Source organism: Kwoniella shandongensis, chromosome 3 (assembly GCF_008629635.2).
Source record: "Kwoniella shandongensis chromosome 3, complete sequence".
In the NCBI taxonomy this organism is placed as follows: domain Eukaryota; kingdom Fungi; phylum Basidiomycota; class Tremellomycetes; order Tremellales; family Cryptococcaceae; genus Kwoniella; species Kwoniella shandongensis.
Window position 1 is genome coordinate 379,376 of NC_089289.1, and position 26,204 is coordinate 405,579.

Below are 26,204 nucleotides of genomic sequence, written 5' to 3' on the forward strand. Positions count from 1 at the left end.
TGTAAAGAACCAATATAATATGTATGCTCATGCACCGTGATAGTGGTATCGATCGTGTTGAATAAGCATAGATAGTAAAGCTGTGGGATGTAGATGGACATCCCGGGTAATGCATGTGTCCGAGCTTTAGTCACGGGATCGACTGATAATCTTGGCTTTGAAAGCACAAGCAATTCCAAGCTAAAGCCACCAGAAACAGAAACAGAAGGGAAAGGGGAAATTACTTGTACAGTATTATTATTGTAATAGGCCTGATTACAAAAGGGTGCGTCATCGTCAACCCGAGTTAACGGCACACATCCCACGGGCAAGCAGCCATCCCTTGCCTTTGCTGGTCTACATTTATTATCAACTTCGTCCATCAATCATCACTTTCCTTATTCACCCTTTTGCCACCACCACCATCAACACCCTTTTACATACATAACATACGATGGCACCTAGAAAGAACAAGGAGTTGGCGTCATGGGAGGTCGATGCGGATAAGCCTAAACCGGAGGGAGAGACAAGAGCGAGACGATCATATTGTGTAAAGGAGCTTGCAACTCGTGAGTATCGTCTCAGGCCAACTGTGTACACATCAACCTCATCCCTAAACGTACATAGCTGACAGACGGACGTATCTCTTTTAGAACCCGCACCTGGTATTGATACCGTTCACGATGTAATGCTCTACGCTTCCAAGACCCACGGCTCCAAGAAAGGTTTCGCCTCCCGTGATATCGTCAAGACCATCACCGAGGAAAAGGAGGTCACGAAACGAGTCGGCGGAAAAGAGACCAAGGAGATGAAGAAATGGAGTTACTTCAAGCTCTCACCATACGCGTGGATCACCTACGACGAGGCTTTGGCGACGGTCAAGGACATCGGAGCGGGTCTGAGAGAGTTGGCAGGGGAAGATGATAGGAAGGAGAAGTTCTTCAACATCTACGGACAGACTTCGTGAGTGGTCTTCTCAGCAGCTCGGTTTTTTTGGCGTTTAGGTCAATCCATACATGGGCTGTATCTCCCTGGGCTTAAGTCAAACTCGCTTGGGAAGCTGCACGACTGTTCTAGTGAAGGAATACTAACACCTGTTTGTTCCTTTTTACCCCTCCTTTAGCAAGAACTGGATGCTCGTCGCCCAAGCATGTGCCTTTAACGCTGTCCCCATCTCCACTGCATACGACTCTCTCGGTCCTTCCGGTTTGAAGCACGCGCTCAACGAGACCGAGGTCCGAGGAATGTTCACCAATGCCGATCTCCTCGGCACACTCACCAAGATCATCGAGGAGACCAAGACTGTTAGGTTGATTGTTTACGACGGAAAGGCGGATGAGAAGATCTTGGAGCAGCTCAAGGGTGTCAGGGAGGGATTGAACATCGTCTCGCTCGAAGAAGTTATCGCCATTGGAAAGAAGAAGCCCGTCGAGGCAATCCCTGCCAAGCGAGAAGACGTGTATTGCTGCATGTACACCAGTGGATCTAGTGAGCACTCTGTCTCGCGTCCAGGGGAGACCGCCTTTGCTGACATTCGATTACAGCTGGTACACCAAAGGGTGTTCTTCTCACTCACGGCAACGTTGTCGCAGCCAGTAAGCTGGTTTACCCACCGTTACCTGTACCCTCGCTGACCGCCTTCCTTTGTAGTCGCATCCGTCTGGCAACTCCTCTACGAATTCCTCACGCCCAAAGATGCCTATCTCGCCTTCCTTCCTCTCGCCCATATTCTGGAATTCGTCGTCGAGAACTCTTTCATCTTTGCAGGTCTCCCTATCGGTTACGGTCGAGTGAAGACCTTGACTGATGCTAGTGTGAGGGAATGTAAGGGTGACATTGCCGAGTTCCGACCAGTATGTACATTAATTCCCTGTTTCAAATCAGAAACGGTGCTGATGCGTTCCAACAGACCATTCTTGTCGGCGTTCCTGCTGTTTGGGAGCTTATCCGAAAAGGTATCCTCACCAAGGTCGACCAAGCTGGTGCTGCCAAGAAATCGGTCTTCAACTTTGCGCTCAAGGCCAAGCAGGCTGCTACCAACTACTCGATTCCCTTCGTCGCTGGTCTCACCGACACTGTCGTGTTTAACGCCGTCCGGGCCCAGACTGGTGGACGATTGAAGATCATGTTCAACGGTGGGGGTGCTGTTTCAAAGAGCACACAATCGTTCTTGTGTAACGCTTTGGTCACCATGATTCAGGGTCAGTTCATATCAGCATTTGTGTCCTACTGTCAAGCTGACGGACTATCCGACTTCAGGCTACGGTCTCACTGAATCCACCGCCATGGCTGCCATCTTGAACCCTGGGTGGATGCAGTACGGTGTTGCCGGTGGACCCGTCCCTGCTGCTGAGATCAAGCTCATTGACGCTCCTGACGCCGGTTACTTCTCCACCAACACCTTGCCTCAAGGAGAGATCCTCATCCGAGGGCCTGCCATCTTCAAGGGTTACTACAAGCGACCCGACCTTGACAAGGAAGCTTTCACCGCCGATGGATGGTTCCGAACCGGTGACGTTGGACAGTGGAACAAGGACGGAACACTCTCGATCATCGACCGTCTCAAGAACTTGGTCAAGCTCTCTGGAGGAGAATACATCGCTGTCGAGTACCTCGAATCGATTTACAAGTCCTGTCCTCTTGTTGCCAACGGTGCCATCATCGCCAACGGTGAACACAACCAACCAATGATGGTCGTCGTTGCGCACCCTGTCAACTTCCCAGCCTTTGCGAAGAAGAACGGACTCGGAGACGGAGAGGACTTGGAGCATCTCTGCAGGGATGATCAGGCTGTCGAAGCGGCGTTGAAGGAGCTGAACGCTGTGGCCAGGAAGGCTGGATTGAAGGGTATGGAGTTGTTGGAGTCAATCGTTTTGACTGCGGACGAGTGGACGCCCGAGACCGGATTCTTGACTGCTGCGCAGAGTGAGTTCCTCTTGTCGTCGTGTGGCATGGAGCTCTTCCTGATGCGATCGGTCCCACAGAGCTGCAAAGAAAGATCATCGAGGATACCTACCAAGAGAGGATTAAGGTGAGTTAATCGCGCGCACTGAGGGCGGTCATGAAATAACTAACATCACGTTGTACAGGCTGTCTACCCCTAATCGGATCTCAGTCGTCTGTGTCCCGTGAGCTAGAGATGGTAATTGTGTGAGAGTGACGTTTGATAGTTTTGGTTTTCGTGTATACCCAAGTTCCCTAATCTCTGGCCTGAAACGATTTCTTCACGTAGCGTAATATAGTTATGAAGATGTACCATTCATCCATCGTTTCAAGATGAGTATAGATCGTGTTGCCACCGAAATGAGCCAAAACAGGCGAATTTGATTCCGTCGTCTCGACTTCCTTCACCTTTGATTCTTGAGTGGACAACTGAACATTCCACTTTCTCTATCACTTACAACCATCTATCAACGTTCGTACATCACAAAGCTTGGCACTACATATCAATACAGGATTAGGGAATCCCCGACCTATTTGACGGAACTTATACGACTGAGAGAGAAGAGTGGAAAAGATGCAGAACAAAGCGGAACAAGATAGAAATCAAGAAGCGACGGTGTATCTTGTGAGTCTTCACTTGTAGCTATATCTCAGACGAACGACGCAATGAACAGGGATCAGGCTTGAAGAAAGTCACGAAAGGGAAGGGACAAAGCTGACAATCGTTTAGGGTAACCTCGATGAGAGATGTACGGATGCTCTGGTCTGGGAGTTGATGTTGTGAGTGTTGTCTTGAGACGGACTTGATAGGAGCTGGTTGCTGATTTTGTATTTGTGATAGACAAGCGGGCCCTGTCTGTACGTTCACCTTCTATTCGCTTTCTCCTCACCACTCAAACGCTGTTGAAGCAGTGAAAGACCTTGTCCTGCTGTGGAATGAGCTGGTCTTGCTGCTCTGGCATCCTTTCCCTCATCGTTACCCTCATTCTGCCTCTCAACACCCCCCATGTCCTACGCTAAGCTGTATAAAATAAACTGGACTGACCACCCTCCCCTCCTCTCTCCATCCCACAGCCAATGTCTTTCTGCCCAAAGATCGAATCTCTATGAACCACCAAGGCTTCGGTTTCTGCGAATTCATGGCTGAACAAGATGCCGAATACGCCGTCAAAATAATGAACCAGATCAAATTATACGGTAAACCGATCCGAGTCAACAAGGCTTCGTACGATAAGAAACAGTTGGATGTGGGCGCGAACTTGTTTGTGGGAAGTTTGGATCCGAATGTAGATGAGAATACGTTGTATGATACGTTTAGTACGTTTGGACAGATCGCGGATCAACCAAAGGTGAGTCGGGAGCGGTCGCGTTTGTGGTTTGGCTGTCCCCCTTTGCTCTATGTTTTGTGTTGTGCGGTGTGAGCTGTTGGCCAGACCTCTACCCTTCTTCTTGTCGTTGTGATCAACGTCGTGTCGTCATCTGCCCTCATCCCTCCGGATCGCGTCTTGCCTTCTGCACCTGCCATTCTCATATTGGCTTGCTCATTTCGTCCCTGTCATTTCTGGTTGACTTTGACTTCGACCGTCTGGCTGACTGACCCCCTCCCCCCCCCCCCCCTTGCAGCTCGCACGAGACCCAACAACGGGCGAATCAAAAGGATACGCCTTCATTGCTTATCACGATTTCGAAGCTGCCGATATGGCTATTGAAAATATGAACGGACAGTTCTTTGGTGGGAAACAGATCACGGTACAATATGCGTTCAAGAAGGATGGAAAGGGAGAGAGACATGGTAGTCAAGCGGAGAGATTGCTGGCAGCGCAAGCCAAGTGAGTGGGGTCCTTCGCATGACTGACAACCAAGGTTCCAATGTATGCGGTTCGTTGCTGACGTGCTTTACTCGTGTAGGAAACGACAACTTATACCAGGAGCCTCGACAGGTCCAGCATACACCTACCAAGGTATGTCAGCTTCTTACCTGCCACATTCCGTTTCATTGCTGATATGATTCACCTGGTATAGGCCAATTTGCTGGAGCACTTACCGGCAGTACCGGTGGCCCCGGCGCTCCCCCCATACCCACCGGCATGCCTTCGTATGCCCCTCCTCCTCCTCCTCCCGGTGTCCCAGTCTACCAACCACAATCTGTCGCTGGACAACAACCCGTCTACCCTGGTTATCCACCACAGGCAAATGGATATGCTCCACCGCCACCTGCAGGGTTCCCCATGGCAAATGGGATGGGATACCAAACGCCTGTTGCTGCGCCTGGACAACAAGGTGGTGCGCCACCGCCCCCTCCGCCTCCTATAAGAATGGGCTTCTAGGGCGTGACGGTGAAGTGCAAGATATTCATGTATAGTTGGCAGATCCTACAGAGTGATGGGGTCTGGTGCAGATGCATATGATCACATGAGATGTGTGTGTTAATGGTAACCATGCAACAATGTAGAGATGTGTTAAAGAGTGTCTTTCGTCCCCGCCAAAACGATCCCTCTTACGTCCTTACTCATTCTACCAACTTCAATTGGAAATGTGGATTTGGCCAACTGACCACTTTATCCAATCTCACTTTGACCTCTTCTCCAACTTTCCATTCCTTCGTGGCCGAAGCCGAAGATGTGTGTATCATCTTCCCTACCATACCTAAATTCTCGACTATGATGGGTGTCATTTCCCCCGCTAGGGTTGGCGCACTCTCGCTCGGTCCTGCGATACGCGCTATCATCTCCTTTTGAAGATCGACAAAGTCATCATCGTTGATATGCGTTGATGCGCTTGCGGCCGCGGTCGCGGAAGGATGATGACCTTGTCCTCCGATGACGAAACGCTGTTGAATCGCTCTTGCTTGCCAGAATTTCTGAGCATTGATCCCTGCTCTCTTTGCTCGTTTCACACCTTCATCCGACCTTTTCACCAATCTCGCCACCTCCTCTTTCTCTATCATCTTGGTCCCGTACTCGGTTTCACCCGCTTCCTTAGCGAGATACGACTTGATTTGCCAATGGACCAACATATCGTCATATCGCCTCAAAGGCGATGTCGCTCTCACATATCCTTTCACTTGATGAGGTTCGGTATCGTCGAATCCCATTATCCAATGTGGAGAAGGGGCTAAGCTGATGTAGCCTGCAGGTCTATACCATCCCGGTTCCAACATCTTATAAGGGTCGATCATCCCTGTCCCTTCTTGTCGGGCCGCGAGGAGGTGTTCCAGTGTGGTCGAGATACTTGACGAGATGGGTTTGGGTGCGGCAGAACCTCGATAGACGATAGGGATAGAATGGTCGGTACAGAATGAGGCGGCCAATCGACCGGCGAGAATCATGTATTCGGCAACTAGGTTGGCTGAGTTAAGTACAGGTGATGCAGGTGCATTGACACGATAATCAAGTTGTAAGGATCCGGTGAAGAGTTGGGGCGAGGTTGGGAGGTGAGAAACGTCGAAGAGATTTGGTGATGGAGCTGGAGGCGAGCGGAGGAAGGAGGTGCTAGCGGAAGGGAGGGACCATTCTAAGCCTGCAGTGGAGAATCGTCTCGCTCGATGAGCTTGTGCCATCGTATACAACGTCTTAAGATCTTCCAAGTCATCGGAAGAGATTTCGTTCTTCGCTTTTACAGGTGTCGCAGAGGAGGAGGACAACGACGAGGAGAGGGCGCCGAATGGTCGTAGACTCTTGATTGCGGGAACACCGAGCGCTTCGTCTACCTGAGCATAGGTGATGACTCTCGGTTTCTTGATCCAACCCATCTTCACTTTCCGATCTTCCACTCGACCGCTCTTCAACAACCTAGCCGAGAAAGTCATCGTTCCTTGAGCTCCATCATCTCTCTGCACATCCGCACCGAGTGATAACTCCTTCATGATCACCTCAAGGGGGAAGAGCGGTTTGTTGCCCTCCGGAAGATAGAGAGATGATCCTCTAACACTTGCTTTTTGAGCCAGTGGGTGACTGGGAGGGATATATCGCGTGGGATCGGCAATGTGGATATGGACCCAGACGTCCTCTGAGCCCGGTATTCGCTCGAGGGCAATCCCGTCATCCAACTCTGACGCTGTCGGATCATCAATCACAAATACCTTGTGAGAAGTATAATCTTCCCTCAGATGATCCAGCTCGTTCCCTTCCAACAACTCGTCTTCGCTTCGCACTTTCTTGCCCTTGCTTGTGGTAGAAGAGAACGAGGACATAGCGAAAGACCTTTCTTCCGCTTCGGTGTTTTTGGACATTTCCAAACTGTCCCAGGGGAGGATCATTCCCATATCCTGTAATAGATGGGCGATGACGCCGCGATCTACCGCTTCTTCAGGATACGGCGAGATAAGTCTCGCGATCGAGATGGCAAGTGCTAGCGAGGGTGGAGTTTGAGTCGATCGAGTATCGATCAGCGGTGAGAAAAGAATCGAGATGATATCGAGATCAGAACGATTCCATTCAGTCAACGAGTGTTGATATTCACGTAACTCTTCGCCAATAGTTTGAGCTCGTATTTCGCGAGAAGTGGATATTGCCTTTTTCGCTTTCTCGATGAATGAGTGAAAGGTTGATTCTGGATCGGAAGTTGCTGTGTATTGTTCTACCCATCGTTGTACATCTTGCAATCGATGGCGTTCTGCGCGACTTCGGACTATGAACGTTCCAGTGGTCCACATATCCCCTTGATCTGCCGTGAATAGGTCCGGTCTACGCATCAGTAACACATGCGCCGCATACGCTGGTAATGTATTGGGCTTGACCTCGACTCGATTCGTTGTTGAGGAACCGCTGTCTGGATTGAGGATATATTCTGCCGCTTCAACGGCCGTCACGCTCGTCCTTTCCTCTCCTTCCGGTGCCCAGGTCTCCCAAACACTCTCCACACCTCCAACTTTGGAAGTTGAACCACCCATCAATCTCCCGGTCATCTTCTCCGTCTCTCGATGGATTTTCCGCAACGTCATTGCGACTTTCCGTCTGGCATCCATCATCTCTTGACTTGGCATGTCGTCCAGCGGCGTATTGTCCGCCAAACCGGCCTTCGATTCGGAAGCAAGGGACCATGCGGCAAGCAGGGAAGGGGACCAGCATTCCTTGGCGAGAGAGGGGGGCACGAGCGAAGAGGGCATGACGAATTGGACATCGTGCGTTGATATCGGCCATATTTCACCGGATGATCGGAGGAGCAGGAGTCGAGTTCGACCAGTGACTAGGATAGAGGCGAGGATCAGACCGATGGAAGTTTGACCGGACCTATCAGCAATATATGTCAGCGTTATTCAACATCATCGTGAGTACATCCACGAGGGTGGTGCATGAAGAGTCGAAAGAATGAAGCACACCATTCCAAGACGTATTAAACTTACCGTCTACATTCCACAACCCGTCCACTTTCCAATCCTGGAACTTCATCTCCGATCTCTGCAGATCCCCAATCTTCTCCAATCTCACCTTCTACATCGTTCGCGAAATACGCTCTGCGATCATTACTCTGTCCTTCATCGAGACTGAACTGAACTCGATCTCGGGGTGTAGGTGTCACGGGTGGTTTATTGTTGAGTGACGCCTCGAAAGTCGAGTGGGAAGGTTTGCGCTTTGATGCAGAGGCAGAGGCAGAAGCTGCGAGAACGAAGTCAGGAGTAGGAGGTGGGGATCGTCGAGATGGATTGGTAGTTCCAGATCTTGATGGACCCGGTAAAGAGAGATCGCGCTGTAGTTCGCACTGACGAGAACTCGTACAAAGCGTTCTTCGCAATATCCGCGAGGCAGTCGTTGGACCTCTCATGATTAGCGAGGGAATGAAGGCGGGTTTTGCAACAGCGTCAACGACAATATACGAAATACATTTATATAGTGTCATATCGTTGAGTTGTATCTGAAATCTTGGATACAGTTGCAGTGGCGAACACGAATCACGTGACCAATCAACGGACGCACCAACGCAGCGCATCACCATCCAGCGTTCCTCCTCGTTCTTCAACACAACTCCTCCTTTCCTACATCTTCATCCACTACGGCACAACAACACGACCGACTGCACATCTCATCATGACATTCTTCCATGTCGTCCTTGTCGGTATGATCATCGCAGCTATCGGAGCTGTGTCATGGTTCGTCTTACCAAAGGGAAAGAACCAAACGTGAGTAATAAGCCTGCTCCTTTATCTCAATCCACAAACTATACCCACCTCTTCTAATCTCTACGACTTGATTACTCAATGCTGATGAGCTCTCTTGTTCAATCGTAGATTGCTACGATCAAGTATACTCCTCACTCTCACAAGTTGTTACCTCATGTAAGTCTTAACATCAAAGTTCTTATTCGACACACAGTTTCATCCATCCGTCACAAATATCACTAACGTTGACATATACAGGTGGGCAATCACCTACCTCGCACAACTGCATCCTCTCATTTGTACGTATCTACCCATTCTCCTGCGCTTGCCATCGATATCATACACAGTATGAACACGTGGGAGTGTGCCATTGCTGATAGTCAATATCGCTTCGTTAGCGCCTCGACGATCGGATCTGAGAGCGGAATATTAGTCCCCCTATCTGTTCCCCATTAAACATGCATGTTGTACAGCACATACTCTCGTTTTTTCCTACTTTTGTCGTCAGCCACTGGGAAAATCGATCTTCTTCAACGGGTTTGCTACGCCCACGACCGCATATCGCGGTATCGCGTCTGGTTGGTTGAATCGTGTCATCGGGTGATTGGCGCTTTGGGGTTTGGGATAGATAGAGGATCTAGAAAGTGGGGCACAGTGATCGCTCGTTAGCGCATGGCACAAAGTGAGAAATATAATAGGTACTTTCGCGGGCTGCGTTGCTCTGTTTGAGTTGTTGCTCCCCCCGAGGAAATTTTGGGACCGACTGCTAATAATATGATTTGATATGACTGACAAGCAGATCTCTAACGGAAATTTGACTGTTTATTGTTGAAGTCACGTAACCAAGTTACCGGAAACTGAGCAACGTCGACGGCGATGCGACCGACTTGATTCTGTCAAACGGTGTCTTGTTCGCCTTCTAAGGGTATGAACTGGGAGAAAAATGATGATCTCCGCCAGATTTGGGCGCTAGGCTGACTATATTTTAGCTTTGTCCTGACCTTTTGTGCTTACTCAAATTGGAACTGGAACGATGCCGCGGTTACGTGGTCAAAGGTCATCGCTGTATAACTGTGATAGGCGTCTTTGGGACTTTGACGTATCCGATCGCTCCAATTTGGTTATCACTTCAGATCAATCGGCCTCACCACATGGGACCAGCTCATCTGTGTATCACACGCTCGTATCGGGAAACGTGTAAAGGGAGAGGACTTGCGATATGAGTCGATGTGAGGAGAAGGCTCCTATAATCACAATATTCCTTATATTCTCATTTCCAGGCCTTTGGGCGGACTGTTCCGTTTAGCAATCTCGAGAATGCAATGTGCACGCCTTCATGGTATCATCGCGCTTGGGGATCGCAATTGAGTTCCACGTGTTCCCTTCTTCAGAGCTATCCCTCTGTCACGATAGTCATCTTGGTGTACTCGAGTCCATATGTGATACGTTCATGCTCCTTTGCGATGCTCCTGCAAACTCTCGCCACAAACCGTTTAACCCATCACGTGGAGGAATGGTACCGCTCCCACAAGAGGCGGAAAGTGATTCTTTCAGGCGTCGATGATCCCAACAATTTTCGATTCACTTGGACCTCTGCAACTCAGGTGGTCGACCTTTTCTGACAAGCGGATGCGATACAGTATACAAGATATGTCTGCTCGTGTTATTCACCATGAGGCGAAATCGTTGTTCCACTTCACCACTCAGTTTGTGGCCCATACGGTGTATGTGGTTACAATTGGAACCATCCAGCGTAGACGGGAGAACTTCTTCTTACACGTTCCTTGCTTCTGAACAGTAGACTGTCAATTCGTCCGTAGTTACAACCATGCATCCCCCTCTCGCCATGCATGCTCTCATAGGATCTCCTTCGAGCACAGACAAGATTGATCATGTGACTTTCGGCGGGATCTATCTAGCTTGGCGATCGGTCAGTGGCCCAATCAAGCACCCTGTACAGACTGATACCAACCACGTGGTATACGTCATGAAATAATCAGTGATATCATATGAGACACCACTATTAGTAACTTTTGTTATGGTGCGGGATATGCTACTGTATTGAGATGAGATGTATGGGGTACAATGGATTGGTCATAACTCTCATAGACATGGCGTCTTCTCGTTTCAGGTTCTCTCCCTCTCTCTCTCTTCCTCATCACACTCTTGACGCTTGGAACACCCTCAGACCTACTTCACACAAGCTATGACCGCGTTGAATGACGTCTTCGTGGATCCTGGTCTTCAGGACGTTTTGGTCAATATCCTCAGTCATCTTCAAGGCCAAGATCTGGTCTTTCTCCGTCGTGTGAGTCTTGAATTGGACAATCTCTTACCATCGATGCTCATTACTTATCTCTCTCACAGGTCAGCAAACACTTTCGACAGTTGATTGACACATCCGCTCGACTCCGTGTCATCCTCCTTCAATACCAACTTGTGGCACCTCCATCGTCCCGATCCTTCACAACCGCCGCCGAGGAGAGAGAAGAGATACTCGAGACGGAACGACGATTGGTCGCTTTCCGTCCAAAAGAAATACGATGTTTCCATAGACCGAATAGTCAGTTCTTACAAGTCAACGGGGGTTATCTGATCTTGGCGGAAGGTGGCGAGAAGACGGAAAGTACAGGATGGAGCGTTTGGAAACTCCCCGAACCAGAATTGGAGGAAGAAAGAAAGGACAAGAAAAATGAAGAGGTACACTTGGGAAAGAGGAGTCGACCACATTCCAATGGGAATGGGAATTCTTCAGACGATGGAGATACCGCAATACCAGGGAATTTGACAGGATGGAGGATAGATCATAAGCTGCAAGGTTGTGAGAGGTATCTAGAAGTATGCGTACCGGATAACCTGATGGCGGTACTCCAAATCGAGTAAGTACATTCAATTTGTTCTGCATATCCCTGCAGCGTAGAAATTGACGCTGACGTTTTGCGATGGTGATATATACAGCTCTGTACCTGCTTCAAAGAACTCCTCAAAGTCGCGCGAATGTGAACGGATTCACTTCTTCCAGCTCAGACCCGATGAAACCTCCTCAGACCAATCATCACACCGGACATCCGCCGTACAACATCCTGCAGCCAGATGGCCTTACATCGACATCCCGTTTCTTTCGCCTAAGAAAGAGTTGGACAACGTGAGATACAAGGTCTATCCTAGTGGCAAGGTGGTCATCAATATCAGGCGTCCCGAAGACAACAAAATCTTCGTGATGTTGGTTGACTGGAAAACAGGCTGCTTCCTAGGCGTCAGTGCTTTCAATTATCGGTCTCTTCCAAGCCAAGCAATGCACTGACATTGGGCACAGGGATTATCGTATGTCCATGATGAGCCCGAGAAGCCCGCATTCGGCTTTGGGCTGCTCGCAAGTGATGTCCTCATGTTGATCCGGCGGCGGAAACTTGTTCCCAAAGAACATCCCCCAGAGTTTTTCATGTCACATCAATGCTCGCTCGACACATACGCATTTCCAAGTCGAATCTCGCTCGCCTCTGAACGGAAACCGGTCGACGCGGATACACTTCTCAGTTTGCCGGACGGTACAGTGCTGACCACCAAGCTCCTCGAAAATACACCATTTATGCCGCTATGTTCACACCTATTACCAAATCCACGACGCATATTCGATGCTGACTCACATCCGCTGCAAGATGGTGAACCACTTGTCGATGTGTGGACGGGATTTCTCACAACTACAACACACCTCACCCCGATTGCCGAGTCTTCTCGAAACATCTTTGTGGTGCAGATACACGGCACGATGAAGCCAAGTCACGGTCGAGGTGAATATCGACCGTCGTTCTACTGGTATCTCGAATATTCACGATTCCGTCGAGATATTCTGGCGTTGGCTCGACAGCTTAGCATTATCCCGGAAAAGGCGAAGACGTTCGAATGGTCCGAATGGACGAGTAGCGCTCAAATTTCGGCCGAACAACTACCTGACACGCCGTCGATCATTGGTGCACGAGCTTTTAGCTGGTGGCCTTGTGGACAAGGGAACCTTTTCCGACCGTGGGGCGATCATGAGACGGTACACGAGTTTTCCACCCGAGATTTCGCACCGTCAAATCGACTTCCTCCATCTGATCCAGCGGAGCTCGAATCCTTGTCCACTTCGGTCGTTCCCTGTGAGATCGCACCCGAATGTCCGTCGGCCCCACCGGAATTACTCGAGCTGGAAGGATCGAAGCGGGTCGAAGGTGTGAAAGTCGAGGGAAAGGGCAGGCAAACCGATTTACTTCCCATGGAAGGATTCGATATCGACGGACACGATCACGAACACGAGGATGGCGGCTCGACGACCAACGGCGGTCGTGCGAACGGGCACAAATCTGCCCCTCCGGTTCATGAGCAGGTCCTGAACGAGCTGAGTCTGCATAGGGATTTCCATCAGGTGCTCTTGACTCGTCCGGATGATGATATTGGGGATGCGATGGCTCAGAAACAGTTTAATCCGGAATGTGATGGGAGATGGATCGTGCTGCATTTCGTAAGTGCACTGGATCGCAGGATTGAACGCCACTTCTGCTTTTGTTAACGGTGATGATATCATGTAGCACGGCAAACCGGATGGCAATTATCACATTCTCACATTTTGATGATGGAATACTCATACTATAAACAACGTTGTATCGATGGCTTCCCATTGATGTTTTTCGGGGAACACCCCATGTCATGCAGTATCATGACTCATGATCGTTCTACATGGTGCCACTCTTGCCTGGAATTCTACAATATATACATAATTTATCGGGCGCAGATTGATCTACACATGTTATGCTTCTTATCGTCCATTCTCACTACGTTCATTTCTTCCGTCAAACGCACCACTCTCAACCCAGAGTCACCAAACTCAAGCCTAACCATCCAGCCAGCCCCACTAACAACATCCCAATCCCACTCATGCCTATCTCGCTTCCGATGAAAGACGAACGTTGTGATCCACTTGTGGTCGATCCGTTCGAAGACGCATGTTGGGACGTATCGTATCCGAAAGGAGTGAAAGTGGTGGCATTTCCAGCTGTCCCATTCGCAGCTTGTACAGCACACAAATCGAGCAAATCCTACGTATACGCAGCAACGAGTCAGCAGAACGCTTCACTTCACCCCATGCCACAAGTCATAAAAAGTATTTCCATGCACGCATTGCAAGACATAAGATGGATCTGATTATAATCATGATCATGTTTGGTATGTGTGCATGAAAGGAAGCACTACTCACTCCCAAGTTCGCCTTGACTTCTTTGGGTGTCGAATCACATCCCATGCAGAATGAAGCGGCATACGTCATGTTGTTGTTCTCACTTTCGAGTCGGTCCGTGGCACCTTGACCTTGGCACAGACATTGGAGGAATTCGTTGGTGTACGTCTCGTTGGTTTGCAGAGCTATACCGGGCGATTACGATGTCACCGAGCGGAGCATGCAACGTGCGAAAGGGGGCGAAGACAGGAAGCGAGGAAGAGGCAGAGCAGGTGGATATGATATGAGGGCAGAGCGAAGATGGAAATCGAAGTTTAACAGTAGAACGAGCAGTCGTTGGCCAATAACGTCAGCCACAGAATCTCACCAAACGGCGATTATGCTTCGTCGAGTAGAGATACTGTATGCACAGTGATGCACTCACCTGGTGTATATGGATAGACGCCTCTACAATATCCCAACTTCACCGACCATATAGAACAATTGTCCACACATTCTTCGTTCGTCGTAGCGGCTTTGACAAAGGTGAGAGTGAAAGGGAGGAACAAGCACAGAAGTATAGGTTGGAGGAGTACGAAGAGTGGTGATGAGAATATCATCTTGCTTGGGGATGTGCTGTGTTGTGATGTAGTTACCGTAATGTGATAGAGTGAGTGGCAAAACGATATACAGTAGCGATCGTAGATGTCGTGCGTGTACTGCGTACAGTAAAGTGTGTGTTAGATGGGAAGGCAAAAGGTGGGCTGAGCAATGTCGTTCGATATTGATCTCAGTAAGTGACGTATTTTATATCGTCAAGGACAATGACGGTGCTGTGCATCAAAGTACAATGCGCCGTAAGCCCGACAACAGTTACAATAGACTTGACAACACTCGAAACGATCAGACATCATCATGCCCATTCCCCCGAATCTCCCACTATGTTCCGGGACAAAGAGCACGTATCAAAGGAACGAAACCACCGAGGACAAAAGAGCGACGATCATCCAGCTTTTGTCGTAGTGGAGCATTGTTCTCTCAATATTATCTGAAACAACATCTCGGCGCTCTGCGTCATCAAAGGACCGTGTCAAAGGCACACGCAGTACACAGCTCGGTCATGGTGAGTGCTAGAGCGCAATCGGTCTCCTTGATCGCTCAAATGGGATCACACCTCATCTTGAGCTGATAGGACCCGTATGGTACAGTTCATGCATGCCTGTTTCTTGTATGTATTGTCCTTTTGTGGCTCGAAGTCCGCTCTACCTCAGCTCATGCATATATACAGCTTCAGCATTCGTCGTGTACCCAGAGTCTTCTACGGTCCGTCACGTCCTGTATTATCATAATACTTCAGAAAGTTAATATGTTGGCGCCAGACCGCTGCAATGGTCAAATCGAATGGTCGTCAGAACCAATTATTCACAGATATCTTCCCCACCTGAACGTACCATAGCAAGTATGATTCTTTCCCCGTCGAAATGGACCTCTCTGAAAGGTCGCCTATTATCGAGCTGCATCTCCCTCTTGCTCTCCCTATACCTCAACGCGGACTCGATTTCTTTCTTCAAGAAGATGCCTTTCGTTGTGACTGGTCCACCACTGTCCCTGGACGAAGTGTACATTGTCGGTTTGTTGAATTGTGGTAAACCCACAGGCTTCACCAAAGGACAAGCGCGAACTTGCGTGCGATAGTTTTGGAGTTTAGGTCCATCTCCTTGTGAAGTATTGACCGTACCAAGAATTTGACGTGGGGATTTCGGGTCATCGAGGATGTTGTTTTGGTTGTAATTGCTCATGAGAAGGTCGACGCGAATGATGCTTGGGTCTGGAGTCAGGACTTGAATCATCCTAGTGCCGTGCATAACTGGGTTACTTGCATGTTCGAAAGTTCGCATGCTGACTCCTTCGGACCATTGCGACCACTCGACCGTCACAGGGCGTGGTTTCGTCGATTTGTCGGAATTGGTGGGTTCGCTATCGTTAGGTATATCGTTCCGTCCCCGACCATACTTATCCTTTTTACCTCCTTTCCGGCTTCTCGAAGAGCCGGGACAGTTTCCGTCCAGAACATGACCATCGTCTGTCTCCCAGCCGTTATCTTCATCCTCAGACATAAACGCTCCGATAATCTTCCCAATCTCCTGTCCCTCTACCAGTCCCCCGAGACCCATCTCGTCTAACGCTTCTGTCACCGCCACTTCACCGATATGGTCCATCGAATCAAGGAAACGACAGATTATCACTCTTGACACCACATCCAGTATATATTCTGTGTCGACAGCTCCAACACATCGTCTCAAGACACCTAATGCCGAAGTGCCCAGGAATCCGGTGATGAAGAACGTTAAGAAGGTTTCCCCTTTCCTTCCTCTTTTGAATGGTCCATTTGCCACGTCAATACCCAGATCACACGAGACAGGATGGAAGCTGTGATCAAGAAGACCGGTCATGAGTGATGGAAGGAGACCAAAGACAGGTTCATGGGGAACCGAATTGAGCGGGAGAAGGTTGAATTTGACGATCCCGTCACAGCATGGGATATCTTCGAATCGCCAGATGCCAGAAGAGTCGGACTTTGTCGTACGTTTGTCGGCCAATGTGAAGATGTCTAGACAGCACACAATACCGATAGACTGGGTGCGCTGAGCACGGCGTCTTTCTTCTTCGTCGTCATCATCGTCGTCGTCAGAAGCGTCGTTGCGACTATGTCGTGCACTTCTTCTTGAACTTGTCGCCGTTCGTCCTCGCACTCTGTAACCGCGTGCTAAACGATTAGCAGCTCTTGAGGACGAATTTCTCTTGTCGTCCTTGTCGGTTTTCTGATCGTTGTCCTCGGCATGTGCATGGGCCGTCGCAGGAACAGCAGCCGAGCGGTAGACGGAACAGACAAGGAATGGCCCAAGGAAGCGAAAGTCGTCAATCGCGTTCAGGTCCTCCGTAGGAGCCGCTTTCTGTCTCAATGATCAGCCCATCTGTTGGCGGACTGCCCCAGCGAGGTATTTGACGTACCCCAAGTGATATACCCCTCTTCCAGTCCCAGACACCCACAAAACAGATTGGAGGACCACCGCACGACCTCATCAACAGACCCACCCTGCCTCCAGCACCGAAGAGCAATTTGACATCGTGCATGTGATGTCTGGCAGGGACCCAGAGATCGATAAATGGAAATTTGGCGTCCGGATGGGGGTCTCCGCCTCGGAAGGTGCCTTTCAGAGGTGAAGATGTGCCGTCTGGTGGGATAAGCATGTAGAAGTGAATCCGACGAAGAACCATGAGCTCGGAGTCTAGAGGAAGATTGGCACAAGGAGCTTCGTCGCTATATGGATGGCAGACTTCAGCGGACGTCCACAATTGTGAAAAATTGAATCTGATATTCCTGTTCCATAACTCACATCGTGGTAGTCACAGCCAGTACGTTGTCCTCGGCATACATTGCGATTCCATCATACATCTCCCCAAAATCAGTCTTCCACCTCCAAAGTCCTTGCACTTTCTGTGCGCCTTTCTCCTTCCCATCCCAATCCGCCTCGGCATTCATCTTCCACACCGACCATGCATCGGGGGGATACCCTTTCGCTGGATTATGTGTCGGCGGAGCCTCTCTTTTGACGATAGTCTCACAGATAAGCAGATACCCGCTTTGCGCATCTTTGACGACTCCTTGCGGAATGTGGAGACATCGTATCTCGGTTGGCTGCAGAGTATCGAGGCGTTCTTCTCGGGTGATGAGATTGCTGAGGGTCTCGGCTGTGGTGATGGTACTGGAAGTGAGAGAAGTGGGCAGGGCATGGAAAGCCTGGCGATAGCCAAGTTGAAGTCGAGAGGAAGAGGTGAAGATTGAGTTGACGTGCTTGTTGACCTAGAGTAAGCAGCTTGTCAGTATCGAGGATACTCTCTCGTGAATGATCGACAGGGGACAAAGACGACAGTCGATCAATAAGGCGATGAGGGAAGGGTTTTACCGTGCTGCTCTACTTACTTTCAAAAGTGCCGGAATATCTTTCGTTTCCGAGCAACCAAAGACAGCTTCCAAAAGATCAGCATACGCGGGATCCCTGAAGAGCGCGCCGAGCTCCTTCTTCTCGCTCGACATTGTTGCGATCGTTGGTCAACGTGGTCCTTTTTTGTTTACAAGCAGAGGAAGAAATGAGCAGAGCGAGAGCAAGCGGATGAGAACGGAAGCGAAGCGAAGATCAGAATGGAACGGAGTTTCGGTGAGAAGATCAACAAGTCAGTATATTTTCGGAAGGTCAGTGCGTGAAAGGAGGGTGACTGCAACAACAAGACACACACAAACACTCACGTACAGGGTGGAGCTCGGACCTCTCCTTTATGTTAGTGTGCTGATGCTGCTGATTGCAGTCTGATGGCGAGATCAGACACCACCAGACCAATCATCGACAGAGTCGATTTTTGATGGGTCATGATGCGAGGTTCCTGTTGATGATTGCTTTTCTCGTGAGCGGCGAGTGATCAGCGAGCATACAATGTTCTTCTTGTGCTCCGTCGATATCGCGATCTAGAACTTGTAGGTGTTCGTATGCCACCAGGACGAGTATCATGGCATGTGGTGGCAAATGATGATCTCAAAAGGTATCCCTTTCCGGAGTGAATGGCCAGTTCTTCTCCCCACCTACGTATCGTGACCGAGTCCCATTCACACAGTCACGCAGTCTATTTTTGATTTGTAGAGGGTTGACGTAACGAGGCTCCTATTCCACAAAGGCACAAGGGTGAATGGCATTTGTGAAAGTTTACACATAGAATGATGACATGGAGAAGATACTGAACAAGAATAACAGGGACGAAAATTGTTTGTAAAAAACAGCCTAAGAGTCATGAGACAGACCAAAGACTTAGGTGTTACTGCAATAATGAACATACATGGTATGGCATTTGATTGCAAATCATGAAGGAGACGACTATAAGTATGATAAATACCATTCTCCTATGTATCTTGCACTTCCGTCAAAAATTCATCTAGTGTGAGCAATTTTCCAATGATGTGGCTGCATCATCATGGCTTGGCTGGGACATGGTGAAGTTCATTGTGATATATCCTCCATATCTAAAGAGACCAATGACACAGTAGTTAGAGCGACGAGATGAAGAGAGTGGAGTTGTGCAATATGTGTGTGGCAGTGGCTGACATGACGGTCATCCTCAATATTTTTCTCTCTCAATGTGTTACTGTAACATCTTCAGAATTCACAAAGCCTCGACGTGTTTATATGAACTCAGAACTATCACATCGTCATACCACGAATCTTAGGTCTTTACCAATACAATTGGCAATCGGGAACATGCACATAACAGAGAACAAACGAGAATCGTGAAGGGATATAAATGTAGGAATAACCATAGTCAAGGGGACGAGAATCCCCAGTGATTCTCGATTTTAATCTTCACCGCAGTATATGAACTTAGCCAACATAGCCATGACCTTAGCAGGCACCCGATCAGTCTCGACTTAGCTGTATATATATTTTACCCTTAAGTCCTTCACATACGTGAACTTCATATCTACACTACTGTTTTGGGTCGAACCTCGGTCATTGGCTGATTGGCGTGACGCTCGTGACAGCCCAGTAGCCACCTTGTTGAAGCCACTATGCAGATAACTAGTCATGCCAGTATCTTTTGTTCAGTGACAGCAGTGACACTATGTGTGGTTTTGACTGTACCACCACACCACCAATATCAATCTTGAGAATCATTTCTTGTTGAGAAGCCTGAGACAGGATGCGCTTGACAAGTCGGTCTTCTTCAAAGGGCTCTGCTTCTTGCCTCCCTGTAAATGTATGAGAAGGCCATTAAGCAGAGGTGTTGCATCAGTTTCCTTTCATGGTTCTGGACAAAAAGCATCTGCTTGTTGCACAGTTGACATACATTGTTTGTATCACTGTAACATCTGTTTCATGTCCTCAAAGGACCACTACAAAGGATCACCAAGATAAATTTGTATCAATTTCTTTTTGACTGCCAGTACAGGTGATGATTTGCCTCGAGGGGTCAGACATAGTATAAGAAACCCTCACCTGCATAGACCAGATCCACTTTCTGTCTTCTGTTGTCATCGTGCCTTGCCCATGTCCTGATCATCCACTCTGTTGAATTTCACAGCCTGCAACTTCACATATCACTTGAATCCTTCCCACCCTTACACCATCTTTTTTGACTGCTCTTCAGCTTGTATCAATTCATATTACCCTTCACCTTGCACTAAGTTGCCACTTCCACATACACCACTTCATCAATACAGATCCCTCATATCATCATACAAAGGCAATCACTCTGCACTTTGCAACTTGGTTTGGAATCATCATGGGTAGAAGGTACTGGGATACCACCAGGAACTGGCGTTGTTTCCATGTGGAACGCAAGGAACAGAGCACAGAACAGATGCTGGCAGAGAAGGAAGCCAAAAAGGCCCATGCCCGTTTTCAAGAGTTGTACTCCACATTGCCTAGTGAGTCATTGATGGCATGGTGGTTCTCTGTTTTATATACATGAGAGAAATGGAAACTGACAGACAGTCCTCATGTTAGAGGGTTGGGAGCGTAGAACATTACGTCATGCAACGGACTATTGGATGGACAAAAAACATTGTTATAGCACACTGAAGGACTTGCAACTGGTAGACGTGGAGAAGGAGTTGAACACTGACCACCCCGACTATTGTTATGCCTTGGGGGCCAAATCCAAAAGATTTTCAACTGATCAACAGACAGAGACTGCAAGATGTGTTAACAATGTTGTGGTTGCTTACAGGAAACTTCAGGATCTTTACGAACAAAGGCGAGGTATTGGGACCGGGGCAAGTTCAACCCGGTTCTCTTTGCCTTCATCAGAACCAATCCTTTCCGCCTCCACACCACACATCAATGAATTGACTTACTCCTTTGGAGACTCAAATAGGACATCAGAAGTCACAAAAACTCATTTGTCCAGCTTCCTTGTGCCAAAGGACCCTGATACATCCCAAAGCAGTTCCAGTCCTGCTGTTTTCATGTCTACCGATCAAAGCCTTTCAACTGAGAATTATTGGCAAGGCAAGTAAACAGTGCATATAGATGACAGTGAGACATTCTTGCGGTATTGTTTTCATGTCCTCTGAATTCTACTCGAGTTTTTGTTTAGAAGTGGGGAGAGGCCTGAGTAAAGTGGTAGAGCTTGTTGGTAGGAGTCTGCATCATGTGTACACAACATCAGAAAGTTGAGCATGCAGTGATCATAGGTAGCTGCATACCTGGCCTACAAAGAACCTGATCTGTAAATAGATCACAGCTGGAACCAACATTTCCACTGTGTCATGAATGACAACCACCATGACCAACATTCTCAAGTAGATATAGCCAGAGTCAGGATGTCATGACGGTCACTGCCACATACATCACGTGACCTACAAGATCCCGACGCACTCTCCGCTCTACTCGCTATTCTCGTAGAACTCGTAGAACTTCATTCAACGAACCCATCTGTTATTCGGTCTAATTTGACGAACTCGCCAAGTTGTAGAATATCGCTCAACGTAGATGGACGAATGGATGGATGGATGGATGGATGGATGGATGGATGGATGGATGGATGGATGGATGGATGGATGGATGGATGGATGGATGGATGGATGGATGGATGGATGGATGAATATATAGGAGAATGGCTATAAGCATCTTTGTACTCTTTTCCTTAGTGATTTCCCGATTGAAAGTCATACACCGTACCTTCGCTATCGCTCTTGACGATATCACTTAGCCTTCAGTCAGTCCAAGGCCACAACGCTCATCCTGAGGTTGTTCTCTTCGGATTCTCGTCGTTTTCGTCATTCTCGCTGAGTGTCTTGTCCATCTCATCATTGTAGTTGACGCCTTTGGCGAATATCACTCAACCTTGTCTCCGTGGTATGATAGGGCCTCATTGACTGAAGCCTCTGTTGATCAATGTGACACCCTGCAAAGAACCTGATCTGTAGATAGATCACAGGTGGAACCAACAATGCCATTGTGTCATGAATGATACTTTTCAAGGTGTCACATCGGTACGGAGGGATACGGGAGGTATCCTACAAAGAAGACAGTGTTTCGGGTTTGCTGTATGATTGACCCAGGTATAAGTGCCAAAGGTGGCAACAGTGACAACAGAGGTAGTGATGGCGACAAGGGTTGTTGGGTTGTGATCAACTGTGTGACTGTATGAGTGAGACTCAAATGAAGATCCATAACTGAGGATACTAACATCTGAATACAGAAGGGATGGGGTATTTATACCTTGTTTCGCCACCGAGAATATTTGCCACCTTACTAAGCAAAAGCAATGTCTCTGCCAAGCCAGGCACAGAGATACTTCTCAACAGTACTTCTCTACAGTACTAGGCACAAATGAGGGTACAGGAACATGTCTTGTAGGATTACACATGCTGTGATCCATTGCACAAGGCCAACATTCTTGAGTGTTTATAGTCAGAGCCAGGACTTGGGCAGAAACCCATATATTGTGTTCTCCTAATGAGATGCAAAGCTTCGATGATATACTTGGCCACCGGCTAGGTGAAGTGATGTTACAGGACTCATGATGCTCGGACTGTTATAGAAAAATCAAACAAATTGATAATAGCAACAGGCAACCCCCAGCCAAAATCATACATCTCTTTGCTCGAATTCTCCCTACACGCTGTGGTCCACAAACAAGAGCTCCAACTGTTCCATCTTGCTTCTCTATCATGCATCTATCATTGTGGAAGCAAGTTGTATGAGCTGTGCTGATTTGACCTTGGGAATCATTTCAGTATGGCTTCACTCAAGAGTGACTGAACTCCTAGAGACTGATGCTCACATTAATGTTGGTATCGGTGCTGTTGAAGTATCAGGACTTGTCTGGGCTGTTGCAAAATGTGTATTGGCCCAATATGATCCAAGAGCTGCAGCAGAGTTTCAGCCATTTGATCGTTCAATGTGCTCCTTCCCATTATGGCTCCTCCCTATGACTTCATTTCCCTTATTGGGGGTCTCTCAAACTGTCTGCTACTCTGCTTACCTTCTGCCATTTGCTGCTTGTTATGCGGCCAAACCCACAATCTCTCAAACTCGCTCTTTGGTCGATTGGTCATTGCAGTCCAAGTCTCCCGAAGTATGTCCCTCAGATACCGGCACCCGTTACTCCAATCAGTCTCACTGTGACTCCATATGATCTATAGATTTCAGACCTCTCATTGACAACATCAGAACAAATGAAGATCCAGCATAACCGAAGCAATCACACTGGTGGATACGGATCAGACTCACACAGCGCCTGCAGGTTGTTGCTGGCGGTTCCGCAGTGGCATGACAATGTCCAAACGAATGAGCCATGTTCTTGCAGTCACATTGGTGGGAATTTGGAGGTTTAGATCTGATGAATCGAAACAGTCCTCACTTTCTTTGGCGCTCGGCGTAATCTAGGATTTCCTGTGTATCCATTTCGACTAATCGGCAAACAGTTGATGTTGGGGAGATCTGTATGTCAATAGATTAGTGCAAGCGAGCTGCAATACCCAAACATCTTGAAAACTGGAAAGCTCACGTAGGTCTTACACTTGTTCTGTACCACAGCTTTCTTCAAGCATTGCCCAGTGATGGCGTGCTCAGGGTTAGTACATTGACACCGCAAAGTGTCTGACTCAAATTTTGTCTTGACTTTGGGTTGGCGTTCGAATTGGGTGTTGCTTGACATGTTCAGAAGCAGATATGAAGGAAAAAGTGAGCTAAAGTTTGTGAGGTGCTGAGTTGTAGTAGAGTAGGATAGATTGGTTGTAAATTTGTTGGTGGACTGGACAGTAACAGTTGAGAAAGAATAATGCTGCATGTAGATATTGATAGATACTGTGACATATGAAGGATTGCTGATCCTCAGATTGGCTAGAGGGCAGAGCAAAATACACCTTCAGCTGAACTGGCAAGTTGGTGAGCCTTCTATTCCAATGATGAAACTTGTGTTGGTCAATCATTGGATGTCTGACGCACCTCCTGGATGTTCAAAGGGGCCACAAAGGGATCACATCACTGATTGCTGCATGTTGTCACAATAATCAGTAGATGCCCTGTCACACCAGCAGATGAGGTTGAGTGACATTGGCCAAAGGTGTCAACTACAAATACAAGACGAATGAGATACTCAGCGAGGATGGCGAGATTGGTGAGACTTCAAAGAAAACTAGCTCAGAATGATTGTTGTGGTGTTGGAGTGACTGAGGGCTAAGTGATATTGTCAAGAGCAAAAGTGGAGGAATGAGGAATGACTTTCTATTGGGAGATCACTGACAAAAGAGTGCAAAGATGAGAATAGCCATTTTCCTATATATCCATCTATCCATTCGTCCATCTACATTGAGCGATTGTGTTATGATCTGTCCTTGGTGACCTCCAGTAAGTCAAAGACAGATAGAAAGTAGAAGTTTACCAAGGGAGTGGCAAAGAGATTTGCCACTGGGGACTTGTGACTTGGTCGAAAGTGGTGATGACAAGCTTGGAAGGATCCGACAAGGATGTACAAGTGTAGTGGATCCCAGGCCACACTCCATTCGCTCACCAAACACCAGACTGCCACCACTCTTGGGAACTCAATACCTCATCCGTATACCAACCGACCATACACCGAATACGCCTCCGTACCGACTACGCCTTCACACCGGACATGTCTACAGACCGGACACTGATACGGACCGTCCTCTGTACACGTATGTATACCGAGCCCATACACTGTAGTGGTCAAATACCGCACTCGTACCGTGTACATACCGACTCTGTGAGATATACAGATCTGTATCCAGACCGAGTACAGAACGGACATGTTCTGTACATGCCCCGCACACAGGAATCACCCACCACAGTATCCGTATGCTATCCATGTCTCCTCCGTACTACGACCGTGACTCTCTCGTACTTCTTCCGTGTCTTCTTCCGTAGTACGCTCTTATCACTTCCGTAGTTATCTCTCCCCTGCATGTATATAAAGGGGAGCAGACAGACCAAGCAAGAGTTCCTTTTAATCATCTAATCATATTCACTTTCATCATTCACTCTCTCTCACCTCTTCCACCTCTCACTCGCTCTCTCACTCCTCTTTCTCTCGCTTGCTCTACTCTGCTCTATTCCTTGATTCACTCTACTTACTCTAGCAACACCCGTATTGACTCTGATAGTTCAAGAAGATCAAAGGTAAGTACTCACATCCATTAACTTCACATCGCGACGCCCAACACGTTTGGTCGATAGTGTGAGATCTGCAGGTCGTAGCCCGCAGTCCTCCACAACAAGTTGGAGATGGAAGGTGAGGTCAAGGAGTAACTTATGATAATTTGATCCTTGGGAAGAAGGATCAAAACATGTTCTACAAAAGTATGGTCTTTTATATCTTATTTCCACCGAGACGGATGGTAGCCACCTTACTAAGCAAACATCTCTACAGTGCTTCTCTACAGTGCTTCTCTACAGCGCTTCTCTACAGTGCTTCTCTACAGTGCTTCTCTACAGTGCTTCTCTACAATGCTTCTCTACAGTGCTTCTCTACAGTGCTTCTCTACAGAGACAAGAGTGGGATGTGTGATTAAAGTATGCCGTATACTCCTATTGGTAATGACCAGTCATAACAGATTGTCTACTACTTCAGCAAGTTTGACACATTACACGGAGGGACAGATGGGTTCATTGGAGGAAGTTCTACAAGTTCGACGACAATAGTGAGTAGAGCAATGAGCATGATGGGATCTGACATGTGATGTATGTGGTAGTGACAGTCATGACAGCCCCACTTGCTGCCTGTGTCTCTTACGCATTGTCAAGATATCCTTTAAGGCCAAGGAGCCAACATTTGTTTCAGCTCAACAAAAGACTGACTGCCTTCCTTAAGGTGCTTCCCTCTTACAAACACTCCCATAGCCATTGCAACTTCAATCGGTGGAATCAGACAAGGCATAAAAAGGATTCAATCCGCCCTGTTCAACCCCAACTTTTC

The 26,204-nt window shown here is 48.1% G+C and overlaps 7 protein-coding genes across 7 annotated transcripts; 4 read left to right on the plus strand and 3 right to left on the minus strand.

The window, feature by feature from the left end:
• Positions 1–433: 433 nt before the first annotated feature.
• Positions 434–3,019, plus strand: CI109_101502 (uncharacterized protein; the record flags this gene model as incomplete). The annotated part of the gene is made up of 8 exons (XM_032003086.2): positions 434–548; positions 633–942; positions 1,103–1,467; positions 1,524–1,574; positions 1,630–1,832; positions 1,889–2,180; positions 2,239–2,904; positions 2,964–3,019. The coding sequence occupies 8 exons, from the start codon at positions 434–436 to the stop codon at positions 3,017–3,019; spliced, it is 2,058 nt and encodes a 685-aa protein (XP_031862408.2).
• Positions 3,020–3,496: 477 nt separating this feature from the next.
• On the plus strand, positions 3,497–5,249 carry CI109_101503 (uncharacterized protein; the record flags this gene model as incomplete). Its single annotated transcript, XM_032003085.1, has 7 exons — positions 3,497–3,547; positions 3,653–3,702; positions 3,764–3,780; positions 3,997–4,271; positions 4,546–4,751; positions 4,831–4,883; positions 4,945–5,249. 7 exons carry the CDS (start codon positions 3,497–3,499, stop codon positions 5,247–5,249), a joined length of 957 nt encoding a protein of 318 aa, XP_031862407.1.
• A 182-nt stretch (positions 5,250–5,431) lies between these two features.
• Positions 5,432–8,760, minus strand: CI109_101504 (uncharacterized protein; the record flags this gene model as incomplete). Its single annotated transcript, XM_032003084.2, has 2 exons — positions 5,432–8,153; positions 8,267–8,760. 2 exons carry the CDS (start codon positions 8,758–8,760, stop codon positions 5,432–5,434), a joined length of 3,216 nt encoding a protein of 1,071 aa, XP_031862406.2.
• A 188-nt stretch (positions 8,761–8,948) lies between these two features.
• On the plus strand, positions 8,949–9,452 carry CI109_101505 (V-type proton ATPase subunit E; the record flags this gene model as incomplete). The annotated part of the gene is made up of 4 exons (XM_032003083.1): positions 8,949–9,040; positions 9,149–9,196; positions 9,278–9,318; positions 9,418–9,452. 4 exons carry the CDS (start codon positions 8,949–8,951, stop codon positions 9,450–9,452), a joined length of 216 nt encoding a protein of 71 aa, XP_031862405.1.
• A 1,773-nt stretch (positions 9,453–11,225) lies between these two features.
• CI109_101506 (uncharacterized protein) lies at positions 11,226–13,629 on the plus strand (the record flags this gene model as incomplete). Its single annotated transcript, XM_032003082.1, has 5 exons — positions 11,226–11,327; positions 11,387–11,898; positions 11,978–12,275; positions 12,336–13,520; positions 13,588–13,629. 5 exons carry the CDS (start codon positions 11,226–11,228, stop codon positions 13,627–13,629), a joined length of 2,139 nt encoding a protein of 712 aa, XP_031862404.1.
• Positions 13,630–13,863: 234 nt separating this feature from the next.
• CI109_101507 (uncharacterized protein) lies at positions 13,864–14,830 on the minus strand (the record flags this gene model as incomplete). Its single annotated transcript, XM_032003081.2, has 3 exons — positions 13,864–14,094; positions 14,253–14,416; positions 14,656–14,830. The coding sequence occupies 3 exons, from the start codon at positions 14,828–14,830 to the stop codon at positions 13,864–13,866; spliced, it is 570 nt and encodes a 189-aa protein (XP_031862403.2).
• Positions 14,831–15,628: 798 nt separating this feature from the next.
• On the minus strand, positions 15,629–18,309 carry CI109_101508 (uncharacterized protein; the record flags this gene model as incomplete). The annotated part of the gene is made up of 4 exons (XM_032003080.1): positions 15,629–17,164; positions 17,223–17,532; positions 17,609–18,075; positions 18,196–18,309. The coding sequence occupies 4 exons, from the start codon at positions 18,307–18,309 to the stop codon at positions 15,629–15,631; spliced, it is 2,427 nt and encodes an 808-aa protein (XP_031862402.1).
• Between the last annotated feature and the right edge of the window lie 7,895 nt (positions 18,310–26,204).